The sequence below is a fragment of the Pelmatolapia mariae genome, linkage group LG14 (assembly GCF_036321145.2).
Source record: "Pelmatolapia mariae isolate MD_Pm_ZW linkage group LG14, Pm_UMD_F_2, whole genome shotgun sequence".
In the NCBI taxonomy this organism is placed as follows: Eukaryota; Metazoa; Chordata; class Actinopteri; order Cichliformes; family Cichlidae; genus Pelmatolapia; species Pelmatolapia mariae.
In genome coordinates this window covers 22,016,547-22,039,342 of record NC_086239.1, presented here as the reverse complement: position 1 = coordinate 22,039,342, position 22,796 = coordinate 22,016,547, and the positions used below count along the sequence as shown (strand labels likewise).

The 22,796-nt window shown below is 40.5% G+C and overlaps 1 protein-coding gene across 2 annotated transcripts in view; it reads right to left on the bottom strand.

The window, feature by feature from the left end:
* The window catches only part of dscaml1 (Down syndrome cell adhesion molecule like 1), a 97,614-nt gene extending 84,933 nt beyond the window's left edge, over nt 1-12,681 (bottom strand). For both annotated transcript variants that reach the window (XM_063492802.1, XM_063492804.1), the window contains exons 1-2: nt 12,492-12,681; nt 1,814-2,134 (exon numbers count right to left, since the gene is read on the bottom strand). In XM_063492802.1, the coding sequence (XP_063348872.1) occupies nt 1,814-2,134; nt 12,492-12,534 (364 nt within the window). In that variant the 5' untranslated portion in view covers nt 12,535-12,681. The remainder of the gene's footprint in view (nt 1-1,813; nt 2,135-12,491) is intronic.
* Between the last annotated feature and the right edge of the window lie 10,115 nt (nt 12,682-22,796).

Sequence of the window (22,796 nt, the reverse complement as noted above, 5' to 3'; positions counted from 1 at the left end):
TTTTTTTCAGGATTCCTTTTCACATCTTTTCATGTGTCTAGCTCACTCCAAAATCTATCCTGCCAAACACCCTTACAAAGAGCTGGCGACTAAACACCATGAGCCAGCTTGAGGAAAATGGCTGAGCCTGTGTTTCAGTGTGTGTGTGTGTGTGTGTGTGTGCACACGGATATGTGTGTCTGTGTTAGCCTGTGTGTGTGTAGTTAGGGGACTTTCCAGTTCATGGACAGATGGAGAGACTGGGAGACAGGAGGCTTGCTGGCATGAGCTATTCGCAGGCTGGTGTGCATGTTGGTATGTGTTTGTTTGTGTGTGCGCGTGCATGTGTGGGTCCGTGTTTGTGTACATGCGCATTAACATGCAAACGTGCATATCTATTGTATAAAGTGTGTATCACATGAGGTCATGTGCATGTGTTTTTTACTTTTTGTGGTGTGTTTGTCTGTCTGTGTGTGTGTCACCGTGCAAGTGTTAAAAGATCAGTAACACCTTTCCTCGGTGTGTTCAGCACCTCTCTCCAGCTTTGACCTTGGCAGGGAGTGTGGACAGGTCACCAAACCAACTGTCTCTGTGCCTGCATGTGTGTCAGGGCACTCGGAGCTACTTAAGCCCCACCGAGAAAAGTTTTTGGTTTAAAATGACAATATGACTGTGGGCTGTTTGTGTGACCATATTTTCAGATGCTGGCTGTGGCTATGTTGTTTTTGTGATCACTTCAATGTGTGCCAAAAAAACACTGCCTCCAGCTTGGCACTTGGACATTTTTTGGTAAGTATTTAGTGAAGTGAAAATTTTCAGAATGTCCACATAATATTATTTTATTGATAACCTTAGTGGTCTCCAGTGGGCCCTCAACAAATTTAAAACATGAAGATCAGTTTTCTTGTCATATTCCAACGCGCTGTACTCGACCAGTTTGGTAGCACAAGAATTCGTTTTTCAAAACTTGAAGTACCTCTCCTGAAAAAGTTTTGCTACCTCTCTTTTTTTTGTTACAGAAAATGTATCCAGTCACTGAAAGAGTCCAGTAGTGGATTTCTATAGTAAAGCTAAAAAAAAAGAGTCAGTCTAGAAATGAACGAAAAAGTCTTTTTGTTATGATGGTCATAACATGGTCATAACAGTGGACACAAAATACTTATATCTCCATGTTAGTTTTAATAACGGTAACAACCACCGGGCCAGAAAAGCATGAAAAGGTAAGGTTAGTTAGTTCACCTGCCCTGAAGATACATGATATGGACAAAAGTTGCACCTCTTAATCTTTGAATAGGAGCTCACTAAATTGAAATGTGGTACTATAATAAAATGTCATCATTACAACAAGTCAGTTTGTGAAATTTCTTCCCTCCTAGATATTGCATGATTCTACAAAGTGATATTTTCACAAAGTGGAAGCATTTAGAAACAGCTGCCACTTGGCCATGAGGTCAAAGGTCATGTAAAGTTACAGAGCAGGTTTGCCAAGTGTTGAGGTTCCATAGTGCGTCAAAGCTGATACCGCTCCACTGACTCAGTAACTGCAGAGCTCCAAACCTTCTTTGGCATTTACATCAGTACAAAAACTGCACGCTGGGAGCTTCGTAGCATGACTTTCCATGAGCAGCTGCTGTATGTGTAACATGTAGGTGGACCAGTACTTTTAATATACATTTAAAACTGACCTTAAATACAATAACACTGACATCAATAATATATTCTAAATACATATAAAGAAGAAAAAAGGTAATAGTCTGCTGGTTTGGTAAGTAAGAAACACAATAACATTCCTGAATGAAAGTGTCCTTCTGGCCATTCAGTTTTAAGCCCTCACCTGCTTTGATGTGGATGCTGGGGCTTCGAATCTTGCCCGCTTGGTTCTCAGCAGTGCAGAAGTATTCGTTGTCGTGGATAATGCTGTTATAGGCGGAGGGGGAGAAAGGGTAGAGCTGGAGGGTGCCGTTGGCATGCACGTGGCGGATATGGGGCACGTCGTAAATGTCATCTCCGGCAGCCAGGTACCAGCGCAGGACGGCATGGGGGGCGCCACCCGCGGGGCAGGGCAGGGACACCCCCACCGAGCTGGAGAAGGTCACCCGCTGCAGGGAGGCGTTCACAAAGTACAGCCGCGTAGAGACAACATCCTCACTGTTGACTGTTAGGATGAGAGAAGGGGAGACAGAGTTAAATAGCTGATATGTGTCAGATATAGAGACAACATTCACGCCCAATATAGAATGTGCACAATCAAGGACCAAGGAGACTGAATAAAGTTGCATAGCATGAAAAACTGCAACAGACTGCCAGTGCATTAATAATGAAATATATAGTATATTAATTGTACTTATTCACTTTGCAACTTAAACTTTGACTTTAAAATAGATAGATAGATAGATAGATAGATAGATAGATAGATAGATAGATAGATAGATAGATAGATAGATAGATAGATAGATAGATAGATAGATAGATAGATAGATAGATAGATAGATAGATAGATAGATAGATAGATAGATAGATAGATAGATAGATAGATAGATAGATAGAGGTGCATTGTGAACATCCATGTTACTCTTTCAGGCCTAATGCATTCTAGAGTTGTATTTACAATATTTTACAGGTCTGTTAACTAAATCAGTGTGATACAATCAAACATTAAACATAAACCTACATGCATTCGCATTCAACCCATAAGAAAGCATCTACAGGCTTCTAGGTCACCTTAACTCAAAAAACTTCCTCACTGTCTGCCAAAAGGCAGACATAAATCTCATCCAATACGAAATCCCCTGACATCTATAATCGAATATGTGTAAACAGGTAGTTCTTTAGAAACATGCCTCTCAACAGGAAAAAAAATGGGTTACATAAGATGACCCTGCCACCACTGTTATCTTTTCTGGAGGGAAAAATGTATACTCATGGGTGTGAAAGCTAAGTGCTGCATATGTGTATGTGTGTGCATTTATGCTGGGTAGCATAGAAATTTGCTGTATATCAATACTTTTGTGGCACAGATGAAGAGTTAAGATGTCCTAAGGGGAAGGAGACCACCAAATATCCTCTTTCTCACAATGCCCTCGTCAGCTATAAAGCAATGAGGCATCCTTTAAGATCTCTGTTTCTCTGTGTGCTTGTTGGGACTGGGGAGAGGGGTGTAGAGGAGTGTATAGAAGTGCTGAGCTCGGCTTGGCTGGAGGCCAGGGGAAGACGCTATGCCCCAAGCCAGAGTATTTTCTTCTCAGACAATGATACTTAATTAATTCCTTTTCCTGGATTTTGTCAACAATGCCTGGATTAGCCCTGTCTCTTTAATTCTCTGTGTGCTGGGAGAAAATAGGGTGTTAGCTATCAATGGAAATATAAAGACACTATCCAATGTCATTTAGGCTCTAATTTTTACAGATCCTCTATATCAATGGATATCATTAGTAGCCAGCTATAAAATGAAACACAAAGGCTGACTAGCTGCCTTTTTAACATCTGAATGCATGGTAAGAACAAAAAGGAATGGATGTTATAAAGGCTATTTTTATATCTTTTCTGTCTAGTATAAATAGCAACATGTAATGACATTAATAACATGACATAAATAGGATGGGTCACATGAGAAAAGGCTCAAAAGTAAAATGCAGGGATTAGCCTAAACTGACATAAGGTGATTTTCACTCTCAATTGTCTGCTGCCTGCCACCTAATGCGCCTACCTGCCTTCCTTTCTCTTATCTGAGCGATAACTCCTCCTTTTCTTTCTGTTTCCCATCATTCCTTTTCCCCCTCCAGATACCCCTCAAAAGACACAAACCTTGTCTTTTCCTGCCACGTTAGAGAAAGGCGATGTTACGTGATTGAAATCTGTATGCCAGACACAGAGAGTTAAACCCACATAATCTCCGTTCACATTTAACACACACATAGTCTATCCACTCTGTAATCGCACTGCTGTGGGAGGCTGATGTCCGACTTCCCTCTTTTCCATGCGTGTGTGGGTGTGAAGCGGAAGGGAGCCAGGCAGGAGCGCAATATTGTAGACATTATATGGGTGGCTGGTTGGGGGAAAGGTTCTCAGGTGCAAAGGTGTTCGGATGCAACTGAGTGACCGAGCGTGCATCTCAGTGTGTGGTAAGGTGAAAGGGATAGAGAGGTTAATGTTAAATGTCTGCCTCCGCTCTTGATGCCAAACTCAACCAACAGCAGAAATCTGCGATCACTTGTGCATGTGCAGAGCGTGTGACTGTAAATGTATGTGTGTACAAGCACGGCAGAGAGGAGATAGTCGTTGTTGGAGCAGATCCTCTCTTCAAAAATCTGAATTTAGGTCAAGTTCAATCCATGCTACCGTTTGAATCCATGTCAATCACTTTCACAGGCTGCTAGGCTTACTGATCTGCACTTTCAGCACCACGGAGAGCACCACAATGTATTTCTGGGGGATAAACACAGAAGTGCTGCCATACTTGGAAAATAAGGAGAAAACTATTAGCAGGTGACACTATTTGGAAGTAAAATATTTTCATGATAAAGTACTAAGTATTGGTTAAAAAGTATTCATAATTACACAATTGTTCCCTCTGCCATCATAATATTAATGTTGCCCTTCAGCTCACTTCGAGTTTACCATAGCCTGCTTTGCGTGTCAGTACTTTTCTCCTCACACACCTCGCACTTCACAATTGTAACATAGTTGTCTTTAATCTTAAAGCCTTACCAAATGAACTCAAACAGTATTTGAGTTCATAGCTGCTGGGATGAAGTAATTTTTGTGGAAATGTTTGACAGTATGTGTTGCATATGTACACTATGTGGACAAAAGTACTGAGGAACCTTTACATTATCTCTACAGGAGTTACTCAGCCATGGAAACCCACGCTATAAAGTTCCTCCCCACAGAGCACCACTTTTCAACAACAGGTGCTTACTAAGCAGGACAATCCACTATCCATGAAAAACTCACAACAGAGGTTTGACCTGTCTCCCAAACTCCTGATAACAAGCCAGTTTCAGTGCACATGAAATGTTTACAAAATATTTATATTCTCATTTAAAAGGCAGTGTCCTTAGAAATGTCACTGCTGTTTTAATATTTAATACAAAAATCCCTAAAACACAAAGACTGCTGGGCTAATATATATCACCTAAAAAATAGCTTTCTTCTTAAACTTATCAGAATATATCTGTTTGAACACATGAAGGCTATTCCATGCAGGAAATTGCAAGAAAACTGAATATTTTATACAACAGTGTGTATTTCTACCTTCACAGAAAAGAAAAAACTGGCTCTAACCAAAGCCAAGAAAAAGAAGTGTGAGGCTCTGACACACAGCAAAGCAAGAGAGCAAGTACAACTTGTTCTGAGAATCAAGAAACTCACACATCCTCAAATTCGAGATTCATTGTATAGTACCTGCAAAAAAAAATACAAAAAAAATCAACAGTGAAAGACAGCTCTAGGTTTGTGGCCTTTTAGACAGAGGCCATATGAGGCTGGCCACTAAATGGAAAAGATTAGGACGAGTGAATGAATTTGGATCTAAAAATGAGATGTAGAACAAATAAAAGATGCTGGAAGATTGACTGCCATGTAAAACAGTTTTTGTAAAGGCTAAAAGAGATCTAAATGACTGGAAGACTATTCCTCCATTTTGAAATGCCACACCAAACCTTGTCAACACTGTTTGAATAAAGTCTCTAAACTCCTATGACTCCTGTAGTAGAGCTGTTTCACTGAGCTTCACCTCTACACCAACAAATTTCAGCTTGGTGGCCTTCAGGAAAAACTCTAGTATTCAAGTTGCTTTAAATATAATAATTCTAAGTGTCATTTGGCATTGCAATAACTTGGTATTGGCAGCAGTGGGCACCAAGAGAGAACAATCCTGATTGAAAGAAAGCAACAAAGCCAGATAAGAGCAGTGGCACTGGTGCATATCACAAAAAATCAAAGGAGACAAACAGTTTGTGTCCTGCTTCATTTCATTTTGTTTTTTTCTTGCTCTTTAGTTTTGTTGTTGTTGTTTTTATTAATATTATTGCTGTTTACTTTTGCTTTTGCATATTGGTTATTTCATTTTAAGCACCAAAACTTTGCTGGACTTTCACAAAGTTGATGATATAGAATACAATATGAGTCGGAATCATTTCTTTCTGTTCAGTATATTAATTTTACTTATTAATTAATTAATTAATCTGGGGAAGCTAAAAATAGATAGATAGATAGATAGATAGATAGATAGATAGATAGATAGATAGATAGATAGATAGATAGATAGATAGATAGATAGATAGATAGATAGATAGATAGATAGATAGATAGATAGATAGATAGATAGATAGATAGATAGATAGATAGATAGATACCCAAACTGCCAACAAGTACACTCTCATATAGTGGCGGTTTTGTTTGATTGCTGTATTTGAATCATTTCTAAAGGGTCAAAGAGATAAAAATTTCCAAAAAAGGTGCCGTATGAATAAATGAACACATGAAATGAAGCCTATAAAGGCATTTATTCCTTTTCAAGACGTTTAATAACTTCCCAACTTCTGAGATTTGGTATATGAACACTTATGAGCTTCCTGAACCCCAGGCAGTGAAGCTCTAATACAAGATATCCTGTTCAAGTATAAACCAACCTTAAAAATCAAAATCATGATGAATCAACAAAGATGGCTTAATTTTTTTTTTTAAACAACTCACTTAAATTTAGAGGGAAAACCTCTTAAAAGTAGTAGCATAGGATGAACGAGCTAATTGTTTTATTCTATGGTATAAATCCAGGTCACTGAGTTCACACACATTCATGCACACGTGCTAAAACACATGAAAGCAAGCCCAGGCCTTCACTGCAAAAATGACAGCCTCCAGCAGAAAAGACCATCAAGATGATAGTGGCAACCAAGGGTCTTATGGCAGTAATGGTTTAAAGCTTAGTACAGAACAGTAAAAACATACAAATAATAGCTGCCAAAATGAAGCATCTGCTTTAAACTTATCAAAAGTAACTCTGTACTGGTCATGGGTATCACAGAGATACATTATACATATGGCAAAGAGCTCTTGTTTGCTGTTGGGCAATAGTAAAATTTTCCCTGGAGACTTGACCTCTTTAGGATATCTGACAGGTGAGATGTTCAAATTGGACAGCAATTACAGGAATTATTGTGATCTAAACAAATAGCAGTTAGCTGCATTATACTGCATGTTCCATGACATACTGTATACTAACTTCCCAATTCAAAGCTTCTATGAAATGTCAATGAAATGCAGACAACCACTGGAAAACTAAAGAAAGATATCTTTCTGTCAAATATTATAACAAACTGTTAATAATTTGTGTAAAGTGACATATAAAAACATGGGGTACAATAATCTTGCTTTTCCCCTTTATTTGGGTAACATCTAACCTCAGATGTTATCTGAGTCCTTTCACTGCCCCAGGCTCTCTTTTTCTTTTTCCCAAGCAGAGGAATAAGGAGCCAGGAAGCAGCACTCATTCATTCATGAACAGTATTTTGATTTTCTTCTTCGAGCCTCAATGCACTGATTACAATGAAGAAGGTCAAAGTGATTTTGGGTGAAAAATCTTTCCTGCTGGATGAACCCTTCAATATTTTCCTCATTTGTTCTCTCCTCTTGCCCCCTTTTTAAATTCTTACTTTTCTTTTTGTCCATGTATCCCTTTTGGTGCTTCTTTTTAACTCCAGTCCATCTCAGCAATAGACTTAAATACATTTTGCACTTTCCTTCCATGCTTTTGCAGTGGATATAAAACTGGTGTATGAATATGTATGCTGGAGAAGCAAGAATATTGCCTATGGTGAACCGCTATGCATAATGCAGCCTTTTCTGTCTCGTCTACATTTATTCAGACACACACATTCATACCATCACGTGCACAGAGAAACAGGGCTATAAATTCCTCCTTCTCCCTCCCTCTTTAACTCTTTCTCCCCATAAAACAGACACACACAGAGTCACATAAATACATTCTTAATTGCAAGTAGATTTTCAATATTGCGATCCATGCAACACTACAGATAACGGCCCACAAAACCCATTCAGGTCAAATAATAGCCAAAGCAAGTCTTTGCAGTGATGATGCATGCAAAAAGCAAAACATAAAAGACATAAGATATGATCATGTTTGATGGAGGGGAGGGTCTCATTTAGATTAAGATATCCATTATTGCTGCATGGCAATGTGTCAGTATAGTTTTGTGTGCAGTCAGAAAATTAACAGTGTCTCATATAGTTTCATTAAAAGTTGCAGTTAAAAAAAGAAAGAAAAATTCTGGATTGAATATAGGTGGTGTGTGTGTGTGTGTGTGTGTGTGTGTGTGTGTGTGTGTGTGTGTGTGTGTGTGTGTGTGTGTGTGTGTGTGTGTGTGCTGAGGTGCAGGGTGAGGGGTGGGGGGTTAAAGCCCTGCATACAACTTATGCAGTGTCAGTAAAATATTAGGCAGCCATTTCGGTATTTGAAAATTCACATCTCACACTTCAAAAAGATGATTTCCGCTGTTGAAGTGAGTATCAGAGTTGTGGTGATGTTTTTTTTTCTCCTCTCCCTCAGAGACAGGACAATAAGTTGTTTGATACTAAGCAGAACACAAGAGAGAGGCGGAGTGAAAGAGAGTTGATTGTTACTATGGACTGTGGTAGTTTCACTGCTTTTGGGGAGGGGGGGCTTACTTATGTCCTAAGACATGAAACATGGCTTTCTGTGGGAGAAACGGACTACCGGACACTACTTTGAGTAACCTGTGTAAGCGGTCAAAGTCGATCTCTGTGAGACTTGTTTACTTAAAAAAGGCCCTCATCATCCTTAACAGAAAGCAAAAATCACCGAAATCATTTCGATTGGAGTCCAGACCTCACTTGTCGTAATGCTGAAACTATCACGTCGCACCAACTTGTCGACGAGGTTCATGTGTTTCAAAATACACAAAATGGCACAATGTTCAGACTGAATATGAGGCCGAATGGCTCGTTCGGATGGACGTGAGCAGAGCGACATTTGACAGTGAAACAGCCAAATATGACACGCAGTCCTACAGCTTTAAACTGTTGAGCCGTGTGTCTCCGACAACACTTTAAAGTTGTGTAGGCAGAGCCGGGAAAATTAGACGCGGAGCTCTCAAGTGTGACTTGGAAGAATTTAAGTGATATTTGACATGTGCGTCGTAGATAGACTGGAAAGTGAATTCCAGCCATATAATTAAATCCAGTCGGGCAGGACTGCATGAACCGCGTACCAATAATCTCTGATGTTGTGTTTAGAGTGGTTTAAAAAAACAGAAGGGGTGCCAAAGGAGAAGGTCACCTTTGAATGTCCTTCATGGAGTAACATATATATATATGTATATATATATATATATATATGTGTGTGTGTGTGTGTGTGTGTGTGTGTGTGTGTGTGTGTGTGTGTGTGTGTGTGTGTGTAAAAGAACTCGATAAATCAATCGATAAATAAAAAAAACAGAATAAACAACTCCAGAGATGGTGTCTTACTTCTATCAGCCACTAAGTTTTCCAGTCCAGAAACAATACATCCGAGTCCATCGTGCGGGTGTAGCCGAGAAGCCACCAGAGTCTGACTCATACCGCAATTACAGGGCTCCCCCTCCAAGCACTTCTCCACTAGTCGGTGACTGTTTTGTTTCCAAATTTACACACAGCCCCGCGGTGTGCGCACATCAGCGGCTCAGACCGCTCTCAAGAATATGAAGGTGTCCCAAAGGAAGGCGAGAACACTGACAGATGATCCTCTAGCAGATACCCAGAGGAGATACCCAAACTACTCTCCATACTTAACTTGTGTCGAAACACTCTTTATATGTCGTACACCAAGTCAGAATGTAAAGACAGTAAAAGCGTGGCATCATTTAATATCAGAGTGCTCAGACACAGAGCAGATAGGGACACACTGCATTCGAGTCTCAAGGTTAAGAAAGAGAAACACACACGTTTAAATAAAGTTCTGAAATAATATATAAGTCAACGTGTTTTGTAGCTATGTGGGAGGAACAGCATGATGCAGACGGTTAATTTTACGTGTGTGTTGCAGGAGGCCTGTCGACCAAAACTGGATGAAACCGGAATGACGTTAATTGATGAAATAATTATAGCAAGAGCTTAGTCCGTGTCCATGTCGATCACTACATGGCGTTTTCCTTGAAAATTGTAGAAATACTGATCGAAATTCCTCGAATTCCACTCTGTACCGTGTGCCCCATTTCTAACAGTTCTTTTTAAATGTATTAATTGCAATAATGGCTTCCCTTTTCCAGTTTCCCGGGCCCTATTATGGCCTGTCAGGCCTGACAGAAGATTCCCCCACAGCCCTCAGCTGTGTTTGTCTCAATCTTATTTCCATAAAATGACAAGCAGCCTCCCAAATCATGACAAAGAAGAATGGCTGTACTCCCCCTCCCTCTTCTGCCTCTGTCCCCCCATCCATCCATCCATGCATCTATCTATCTGTCTATCCCTGTTCTCTCCCCCTGCTCTCCGCACTCGTGGGTGCAGGTGTGCTGGGGGGAAAAACGCCAAACCAACAGTCAAGAATGACTGAATGAATGTTTAATTAACGAAAGAAAGAAACGATAAAGTTAAACATCTCACAAAATATCATAACATATAGCGAATCCTCATAATCATGTTTATAAAAAATAAAAAAGACAAATTGTGTGTCATTCTAGGAGGCGCGGCCGAACCAGCAAAATACGCAGTACTAATGCATATGCATGTATGATAATAGACCTACCCTTTCGCTTATTTTATAAAAATCAAACATATATAAAACACTCAGCGACCCCATGAAACAACAAATCACTGTTGGATCGTGCAAAACGATGGGAACATGGCGTAGGAAAAACAACGGAAAAATTGAAGTTTGTTTTCCACCGCGTTATCTACATCTCTCCCATCTCAAGCACTCTTTCCGCTCCAGTGGCTGTTTGCAGCCCCCAACCCTTCCTCCCCTCCCCTCCCCTCCACCATACACACAGACACACACTCACATCTCGTTCAGTCACGGGACAGGGCGATGTACAGTCTGTATAATCGAAATAGACCCTGTAATCCAATTACATATAACAAAAACAGCACAGAAGTCCTCGCCGCAGCTGCAGCCTGAAAGAGGGCACTGCCAAGGCCAATCATGGCGACTGGCATGAGCATGAAACAGGCGCACTGCCCACAGTTATAAAGACATTTTTGCAACTTTTCTCTAATTTGTGAGGTTAAAATGGTTTAGAATCACGTGTATTCGGTTACAGACCTGTGCGTAAAGGAACGAAAGAACATTTAGTGTAAACACTAAACACATTATTTCATTGTGTGGCTTTTATGAAGTGTTGGGAAATTAGTAGACAAACAACAGAAGATTTTTTTAAATTTTAAAGGGAAAAAATGAATCATTACTTCGCATCTGCAGTATTTAGAGCGAAGCCAATCAGTGAAATCTGGTGCCACAGAAAATGGTGGATGAATAATTAGACCAGGGGTGATAACAACCGAGCCTGCACACGCTGACACTCCTATATTTTGCCAAAGAAAATAAACGCTAATATATGGCATCGTATTTTAATTATTCAACTGGGGCAAATTATCTGCAAATTAAAGGCCAGTGGTCAATACCCAGTTCACACGTCTATCATAAAACGTATTGACCCTTGTTGCCTCGCACCCGCATCCAATCAGCACACAACGATGTTTATGCAATAGTTCAGTGTTCATTCAAAAAGAAACTGAGAAAAAAGATTCTTTAACCTCTAGGGACCCCCTTCTTCCCCTCTCCCGTGTCACCTAAGCTCCCCGTGTGCGCATTCTCGCGCACAAAAACTCACACCCTAACATCTTATTTGTGCTTCGACGGGACAGCAAAAAAAAGTCAGCAAATATATTAAACTCCTCTGCCTCCTTGGACTTTTGCGAGTAAACAGTCTACAACTGTGTCCAGCATCAGCACTCGAGGTCGCCCCTTTATCCGTGCGCGCGCCTGCAGATCCTTATCAGCCTCTCCTCCTATTCAACAGCCTCCATATTCACGACACCTCCACATATTCATCATGCAAAATGCAAATGCCGTTATCTTTCTCATCTCAACGAAAGGCAGTGTTCACTTCAGAGATCTTTGTGCTTTTTCTTTATTGTCACCCGACGGCAGGGCATGTTGATTTTATTCTCCGAATGAACCCCCCATTTTTTATCATTTTAATAATATCATCAGATAATCACAGTGAGGACGTGCGATGAATCAGCCATCATGTTCTCTTCCAAAAATCATGGCTGCTCAGGAAAGCATCTCCGCCAAACATAAAAAAAAGTTACAATTCTTCCTCTAACGGCAATTTTGGAGTTTGAGTCATTCGTTTTAGACGTTAATTCGTTTAGTCCAGCACAATTCATCACCCGGACAACGTAACAAACATGCACAGACAACTTCAGCATTGCACTGATAAGGGGGCAACATGCAGATGAGCAACACTTGAAGAGACACAATTCAAGCCTACCTTCTTGCAAAGAATACAGCAGAAGTAAAGTTACAAGCCACATGCCATTAAAAGCAGTTATATTTCACAGGAATTTTGTGCAGTCCCCAAGAAGAGTGCACGGCGCAGCGGTCGGCCAGGCGAGGCTCCGTGCTGGACTGGTTCTGCTGATGCTCCCCGGCGGTCTCTCCAGCCCTGGTCCCACACTCTCCAGCGCCGAGAAAGAGGCAGCGGAGAAAGTACCGCCTCTGTTCCCTGTACTCTCCTCCCCTTACCGGGACAGGCTGCCGTTGCCCCACCCCCGGTATCCTAATGATGCGCCGTGGTGGAGAGGTGAGCCATAGGTACTAAATGGGGACCAAACGAAAACCACTGGCACCGCTGTATTACGCGCACTGAATAGATTCTTTAATCCGGTGATGGGATGGAGCTCCAAGTGCAAATTTCAAAATTCCCCGACATACAAGTCATTCAAATTTGGTTTTCAGGCAAGGGACTTCAAATAGAAATGAAAATGCTCGCGATTTCCCATGCAAATCAGCCTAAGAATTTCCATAAATCGCTTTTTTTTTTGTCGTTACACTGGTGCACTTAGAAAGTAAAAGTAAATTCTCCACAGGATCAGTTGTGGCATTGGGGAAACAGAAAACTCCATTGGCAAGCGCAAATTCCACACCCGGAGGAGGAAAAAGAGAACAGAGAAGCTGCAGCCTCCATATCCTTCTAGAGGAAAGTGGGAATGATGTGCGCTGCGCACCTGCATGTAGCTACCAACAGTGGTGGCGCTGAAGTCACATTTGATACTGAACAGCAGACTGATATTATCTACACTACACCTCACCACAGCGTTGATGGATATCTCATTAAAAAACAAATCTGTGTACATGCGCCTTTCTCTCACTGTAACACTCAGACACACTGAGGAGCTGCACTTGAAGTTGCTGTTATTGGTTTGTGACAACAGGTGTTTCTGAAAGAGGGGTCCAATACTTCAATAACTCCAATAACTACAGCTATTAAGCTGATGTATTTACCAAGCCATTTAAATGGCATGGTAGCAAAAAAAAGTTGTGAAAAAAGTTGTGACCGGGGAATGTTTACCACTGTGTTGCATCACCTCTTCTTTCAACAACAATCTCTAACTGAGGAGACCATCTGACGCAGTTATGAAAGTGAAATGTTTTCACAATCTTGCTTGATGTAGGGCTTCAGTTGCTCAACAGTTTTGGGCCTCTGTGGTATTTTCTTTTCATATTTTTAGCAGTTTTCAGCTGAACAGCTACAGTCAGAGCGGTTCAGCTGTCTGATTCTTTTATTAAGAAGCCAATTTGTTTAGCATTGTCTTGCTGATATAAGAAAATGTTTATCTTAAAATTATAGCCTGGATGGATGAATACCATTTATATAACACCCTACATTCATGGCACCTTTACACATGAGATTATTATCTATACCATGTTTTCCACTATAGCCCTGCACCATCACAGCTGCTGGCTTAGATATATATATATGTGTGTGTGTGTGTGTGTAATTTATTGTTACTTTTTCCCCTGTAACAATAAAATAACAGTTTAAAGATACACATGTATTTAAACTGTGGTATTCCAGAGGACCCAGAGAAAATCAACCAGCCACATGGAATCACAAAGGTGATGGTTTATATGTGTATTAAATACTGTTTGTTTAACTGAAATAAAGTAAAATCTTTAACTCTGAGATCTTATCTCATTTCCTTTTGTATTTGACCAAACATAGACACTATAAAGACACCAACTTTTTGGCCATCAAAAAAGTGCACAAAAGTAACTTTAAGTTATTACAGTAATTAGTCTTAAGTTACAGATTGTAACTGTAGAAATACAAAACGATTTTACTGTCTCTATGTCTCTGACAGGCCTAAAATTCTTGCCCGTTCAGTACTGGTTTTTGGCCTTGCTGCTTGCATTCAGTGACTTCTCTGGATTATCTGAATATTTTTATGATAAGTAATGGAAATGATGAAGTGCCAGCATTCATTCCCATTTTATATTAAGATGTGTTGTTCTTAAATTGTTCAACTATTTACCCAGGCAGTCATTCACAGACCATTGTGCCCCTCACCATCTGTATTTGTGAAAGACTCTGGATTTAACCTCACTATTCATGAGACATCGATACCTTCAAATTCAAAAACTGTTTTTTAGAAAAAGGAAAGTTCTTAGTTTCAACATTTGATGTCACTTCTTTCCAATTTTCAGTTGAACATTGGGTTTAAATGATTTGTAAATGTTTAACTTCTACTTTTATTAACATTTTAGCTACACTTTTTGTAAAACAGGGTTGTATTTTGTCATATTAAAATCACAAGTAAAACAGAATTATTATACATATGCCATAACCAAGTTGTTATGTTACCACTGCCCCTCAATGTTTTGCTCCAAAGAAAACTAAAAATTGTTATATAAATGCAGCCCATTTCAAAAATACGATTACCATTGTTCAGCACACTATGACTTCACACTACTTTCACCAGCAGATATGAAAACGGATAAAGCCGTGTAAGACATTTTGTAGTTACACAACCATGTTTTGCATAAATTTACACTGAAGCTCAGCACAACCTAAACATACAGCGTCAGAAATTTGGTTGTCCAACTAAACGGATCCTCTGCTGATGTAGTGTCACATGCACCGACTGGTTTACTGATAAGTGTTATTCATGTTTTGAACCACATTCTTTAGTTGATATTCTTAAAAAAAATGTTCAAAATAATTTTAGGCCATTATGTATTTAATCCTGTAATAGTAATAATAATAATACTTAAAAAAAATATACCAATATGCATTCTCATACAAGATTTACTTCATCAGCTGACTAGTCAGCACAAGCTTGGCTTACTGTTGTTTACCCATTTCAGACCAACCACAGAGGCCCCACTTGAGTCCACTCAGTTGTCCTACTCATCTAACATCAATCACCTTCTACTTGACATGAAGAACTCCCTTCTAACCTCTGCCATCACTCTCTCTGTGTCTCTCAGTGGTGCAATGTGATGTTCTGAGTGTCTTAACCAAAAGCAGTGCTACTTGTGGAAGCTGAGGAAAGCTGTGGCCTCTCTCCCTCCCACTGAAGAGCCGCTGTAGTGTGGCAGGCAAGGAAGCTGTGCCTCCACTCTCTGTTATGTAACAGGTGGAAACACACACCCACGCAACCTGTCTCTCTCTCACACACAGACCCACAAATATGAACACACAAACACCACACAACAAGAAGGAATTTTTGTTGAGAGCGCACAGTGGCGCTTTTATTTCATATTCTGTGTATCCCGATATGTCCTTATGTGAGTACATTTTCAGCTTTATGCATTTCACTAGTTGAACATTTACAGCCTAGAGTGCACTGTGAGTGAGATGGGCTCGCTTGTTGAGAAATCCGACAGCCCTCAGAAAACATGATCTGCCTCTGGATCATGTATTCTGAGCCTCAATACTCCTGCTGTCCTAAACCAGCACCTAACACATTAACACTTCAACTAAGCTCTTTGTACACACAAGTATCACCCAGCTGCCCTATCCTAACATTTCAAGTCTCCGCCAGGACTTCAAAAGGCAGTGTGGCAAGCTAGTTAAGGGGCTGATGTGAGCTGGCCTGACAACACCAAGCAGGTTATACTGTATGTCAGCCAGTGATCATCATGGAGACTGACAGGCTGAGGCGGGCCAGCCAGGCCAGAGAAAAAGCAAGCAGCTCCCTGACAGCTCTAGTGGCTGTCACTGTGGACAGGATCCAGGACAGGCTGCCACCACACCGCTAAAAACCACAGCAGAATGTGACTCATCTCCATCACTCCTCCATCGCTGCCCGGAGATAGGGAAGAAAATGGGAAGCAAGTGTATTAAGAGAAAGAGAAGAAGAGAGTTTGGGCGAGGAGGGTGGAAGAGAAACAGAGAAGGCTGAGGGAGGGGCAAGGTGCAGACAGAGAGTGAGGCAGATGAGTTAATGTCGATGTTAATGTTAATGTTCAGACAATCACAGCTCCCCTCAGGCCCTGACTACATGCTAGGATCATATTAGCGTTAATGTATCCAGTATTAATGCACAGCCCCTCAGCCCAATGAAACCTTAGAAAGGCTAGAATTAAGAAGGGAAAAGGGTACATGGTATTGCTGCTTAAGCCTGATGCAAGGTCACAGGGATCAAAATTAGCAGAACTGCAGGAAAACAGATGATGGGGTTAAATTATGTTTTGAGGATCAGGGAAAAGCTGCATTTGGTCATTTGTTGATGGGTCAGTTGAAGGAGTTATCCTTTAGAAGAGTGAAAATAGAATTTAAAAATACCAAAACTACAGTTTACATTAAGAGGCAGTTCAGAATATGGTCAAAGTTAACGGGCGTGCTATAGAACTATACCTCGGTGGAGCAGGATAACTGGATCTGCATGCATTTTTGTGTGTGAACAAGCCTCTGCATTAGGCTAATATGAATCACACACCACCATGCTGCAGTACATTAATAGGAAGCTGCCAACCAATGGAGTGTATTTGCCTTAAACCGAGCATGCGTGATTGTTGTAGCAGATGCGTTAAAGTGTATCAGCACATCAGAGGATGTGTGCGTACGTGACCATGTGTCTGCATGACGGGAAAGCACAGGACATAGAATTCTGGCTGCCATCCTACCGTACCGCGCTTGCATTGCTAAGTGTTTGCATGAGTGTAAATGTGTGTGCACGTGTGTGTGTTTTTGCATGCGAGCACATGCGCATGCACAAAATACACCAAGGGGTGCTAATTTATTCAAATGAGCTGGGGAGGATAACGAGACGATAGGGTGCAGGGCAGAGGACGTGTATGTGCTATAAGGGGGGACACCTTCTTTGGCTGGTGGTTCATCTCTTCAGCCCCCACCCCTCATCCACCCACTTGTTTTTTTAGGTTTGCAAATGAGACTATTTGCATGGCTGAGACAGAGGAAGGCAAGAAAGATGGTGGGGAAAAAAGGGAGAGACAAATATTGGAGACGTGGAACGTTGCGATTCTGAAGCAGACGGAACGCCTTCAGACAGAAACATACTGTGCCAGGGCGATACCACCACTTTCAAGATGGCTGCCGCTGGAGCTGTCCTCTGTGGGAGCAACCCGGAGACCGGCTACTTTTGCTCCATAGTGGGTGACATACAAACACATTTACTAGCTTTGCGTTCCAGAAGCATAAAAAGAAGGAAATTTGCATAGCTCAGTAAAGGATTAACATCATCATTTGAAAGTGTCAGAAAGTCAGCTTTAACAGAGATATTGATCAGAGATATCTAGTGACACCCAGTGGTCACAATTAAAGATGTTATCATTAGAAGATCATATACTGCTCTATTTCCTGTATAGGCTGGTACCAGCAAACAGTATAGGACCAAACTAGCGAGTGACTCAACCTCAAGATGTTGGTCCACAGATCAATAACATGTGGCTCAGTGATCCGTGCTTTTGGTTACGCTTACTGTACAAAAATGTAGTTATTCAAACAGTTTAAAAAGTAGTTACTCTAATTTAAATGAGCAAACTTTAAAGTAGCAAAATTTTAATTATGGCAAACATTAAAGACACTAGTATTCACATAGTGCTTTTATAGTTTTACTGACAATTTAAAGCTCGTAAACTACAAGCCACATTTATCCATTCACATACATATTCATATGGTAGTTTAATAATTTCAGATACTTTATTTATCCAAACCACTCAATGTTGAATGCAGCATCTTTCCCAAGGACACTTCCGACATGCAGACGAGAGGAACTGGAAATCGAACCACTGACCTTGGGATTAGTGGATGACATGCTCTGTCTCCTACCCAAAATCTTAAAGTCAAAAATCATATGTTCTAAATTTTCTTCAAAGTGGTCATGCGGTGGATGTTTTTAAATGGACTTTTTCATCAAATTGCAACAAAGTCACAAACAGAAAACCTTGAAATAGATGGTACAAGTCTGTGACTGGTATATAATGATGATTTTGCTTGGCTAATGAAAACCTTGAGGTTGTAGAGTAAATACATACAACACAGAGTGCAACAGTTAGGCTATCAGGAAACTGGTGAAACTGGTTAACCTAAAAAAAAAGAAACCCAACATACTCTAAAACTGTAAATATGAATTTTCACTTAAACATTTGCTGTTTTGGTTTGTTACTTCAGATCATGTCAGCAATAAACTGATGCATAGCATAGAGAGAAAATGACTGGCAGAGAGACAGTGAAAGAAGACAGAGACAGAAAAATAGATATGGCAAGTGTTCATGTGAGAGCGGGTGTTGGTAAATGTAATGAAGTTTACCTAATACAACATTTACCTTTAAGAAACATATTTGTTGGTATGGTGACTATGTGAGCTGCTACATTAAGACATGTGCTCACTACAGCCAACTGGGAAAGAACCATTGAGAGTACTGAGAATATTCTGATAATATTCTGCTTCACTTATTTTCATTAGATATCAGTGGCAGAACACAGTACTATTTCAAACAGGCTGTTGGGAGACCTGAAAACAGCTGGAAGTGTTAAAGTCTTTAAATGTCAACATAAGCTACACGTTGGTCTAGCTTTTGAATCCTAACTCCAAAAAAATTGAGACACTGTGTAAGATATAAATAAAAACATAAGACAATGATTTGCGAATCTCGTAAACCTGCATTTTATCGACGACAGAACATCGAAAACATACCAACTGAGAAAATGTACGATATTGTGAATTAAACGGGAGTTATCCTGTTGGGACACTATCTCATTTTAGATAGTGTCCCAACTGTTTTGGAGCTGGGGTTGTACTTTTTCTTTTCTTTTCTTTTTCTGTTGCATTTGTTTTTTTCCTGTCTTCAGCATGTCACTCATGATTTAAGCAGTTTAATTTTGAGTAGATACTTCATGCAAATTAAGTACCTTGCTCGTGCCAGCTTGAGTCTGCTTTTGCTTTCAGAACTACCTTAATTCTGCATGGCATAAATTCAACAAGGTGCTGGAAATGTTCAACAGAGACATTATCACACAGTTGCTTCAGATTTGCTGGCTACACTTCCATGATGTGAATCTCTTGATCCACTGTATCCCAAAGGTGCTCTCTTGGACTGAGATCAGATAGCTGTGGAGGCCATTTGAATACAGCAAAGTCATTGTCATGTCTATATAGAGGCCTTGGAGCTTGAGGGTCCTGCGCAGTATCTTAGCTGTTCCTAGGACTGTGCTCTTCTGGACACAGATCAATGTTGTTCCTGGGATCTGCTGGAGCCACTCGCCTAGCTTGGGAGTCACTGCACTGAGTGCTCCAATTACCACTGGGACCACTGTTACCTTCACCCTCCACCTCTTCTTGAGCTCTTCTCCAAGCCCTTGGTACTTCTCCAGCTTCTCGAGTTCCTTTTTCCTGATGTTGCTGTCATTTGGTATCACTACATCGATCACTACGGCAGTCTTCTTCCGCTTTTCTACCACATCTATATCCGGTTGGTTAGCCATCACCATTTTGTCCGTCTGTATCTGGAAGTCCAACAGGATCTTAGCTCGGTCATTCTCCACCCCCCTAGGGGGTGTCTCCCAATTTGACCTCGGGACTTCCAGGCCATACTCTGCTCTGGATGTTGGAACACTGAGCTACTAGTTGTTTCGCTGTCAATGTGGATGATAGGTATCAAAGATTCCATAGGTCCCTCATCCTATTCATGTAACCCTTATAAAACACCCATCTCGCCCCTGCGGGCGGTTTATCCTTCAAGCTCGGGTCCTCTACCAGAGGCCTGGGAGCTTGAGGGTCCTGCGTAGTATCTTAGCTGTTCCCAGGACTGCGCTCTTCTGGACAGAGATCTCCGATGTTGTTCCCGGGATCTGCTGGAGCCACTCGCCTAGCTTGGGAGTCACCGCACCTAGTGCTCCGATTACCACGGGGACCACCGTTACCTTCACCCTCCACATCCTCTCGAGCTCTTCTCTGAGCCCTTGGTTTTTCTCCAGCTTCTCGTGTTCCTTCTTCCTGATATTGCTGTCATTCAGAACCGCTACATCGATCACTACAGCCGTCTTCTTCTGTTTGTCTACCACCACTATGTCCGGTTGGTTAGCCACCACCATTTTGTCCGTCTGTATCTGGAAGTCCCACAGGATCTTAGCTCGGTCATTCTCCATCACCCTTGGGGGAATCTCCCATTTTGACCTCGGGACTTCCAGGTTATAATATAAATACTACAGTCTAAATATCAGGAGAGCAAATCAATATGCTTTCAGATGTGTGGCTACATATATAGATAGATAGATGCATAACATATATATATATATATATATATATATATATATATATATATATATATATATATATATATATATATATATATATATATATGTGTGTTATGTATCTATCTATCTATCTATCTATATGTTATGTATCTATCTATCTATCTATCTATATGTTATGTATCTATCTATCTATATATATATATATATAGATAAATAGATAAATAGATGTGTGTATATACATATATAACACAAGACATAGAAGCAAAACAACAATTAAAAGCTGGGGAGCAAAATGGGCCTTCAGATGGGTTTTAAAAATGTTGGGTGTTGGAGAGATCCTAATTTGACCTCACAGGAAAACTGTTCCAAGGTTTCGGCGCAGCAACCACAAAGGCCCAGTCTCCTCTGTGTTTTAGTCTGCTTCTAGGAACAACCAGAAGCAACTGATCAGCTGACCCCAGATTTTGTTTGGAGTATGTTTAGTTAAAAGTTCAGAGAGGTAGAGGGAGCTACTATCCATTTAGAGACTTAAAACAAACAATAAAATCTTAAAACCAATTCTATAACGTACTGGCAGTGTAAATGAGCCAAAACTGATGAAATATTGTCACGTTTACGTGTGCCTGTCAAGAGTTGGGCTGCCACAATTTGAACAAGTTGGAGACAAGAGAGCAGAGCCTGGCTGATACCAAAATAATGGGCCTTCAGCTGGAAGAATGTGGCTTTAACATGACAATTTATTTGTTTCTCAAATGTATAACTGCCAACAAAGATCATCCCCAGACTTTTCGCAAAGAGAGTTGTGGAGTTTTTCAAAGGGCTAAGGTAACCCTTAAAAGAAGAACGAGGGTCAGGAGGTCCAAATAGTACAACCTCTGTTTTTTGATCATTCGCATTTAAAAACCATGATTTTATGTAAGCAAAGCAGTCCAGCAAAACTTTTTAAGAGGCTGTAGAATGCTTTTTAAGAGGAAAGTAAATTTGTCAATCGGCATAACAGTGAAATGAGATTCCATATTTCATGTTTAATAAACCAATTTAAGTTGCTTTCACCTTTATGACATAGGTGTGTTATTTTGCTGACAGTAGTCATCAGAAGACTGGTGCACTGTAATCATGAAGGGAGGCACATGATCAGCAAAAACACTCAGGTAGGCTGTGGTGTTTAATTCATGCTCAATGGTACTAAGGTGCTCAAAGTGTGGCAAGAAAATATCCTTTACACCAGAGATCTCAACCTCCCGGCCCACGCACTTACTTTGTTCAATTAAGTAAGTGCAGCTTTTGATGCGATCGGGGCAGATAACGTGAAGCAGGAGAAGAAGAAGAAAAAGTAGTACTAGCAGAACAAAAAGAAGCAGAAGTGGATGAAGAACACAGACAATTTCAAGAAAGATGCATACTGCAGTATTTTTTGTTGAATTTTATGGAAATGTGATCTGCCTTATATGCAAGCAGAAAATTGCTGTGTTGAAGGAATATAATCTCAAGTGTCATTATGCAGCTAAACACAAAGAGCGTAATGAGAATAACAAGGGAGAAGACAGAAAAAAATAGCAGAGCAGCTACAAAGACGACTACTATCCCTGCAAGAACTTTTCCACAATTCAGTAAGGACGTTATGCGGTTAATGAATTAATCGCCAAAGCAGGAAAGTGATTCACCGAAGGGCAGTTTCTGAAGGACTGCATGTCACAAGCTGCTGATATTACATGTCCTGAAAAGAACAGCTTGTTCAACAACATCGCTCAGTTGGCAAATACTGTGGCAGCGTGAATGCATTATCAAGTAACATATCAAGTAACAGTGGAGTTACTGTCAGTCAGCTCAAAGCATTTCTGCCCATTCTCCTGAGAAAATCTGAGTAGATCAGCAGTTTCTAAAATACTCAGAAACCAACAAGCATCAACAATCACTTTTTTTTTCATTCTGATGCTCAGATTGGACTTTATTAGATTCAAGATTCTTTATTTACCTATTCTTTATTAGGTCTTCTTAAACATGTCTGCATAGCTAAATGCACTGAGGTACTGCCATGTGATTGACTGATTTGCTATTTGGGCTAATGAGCAG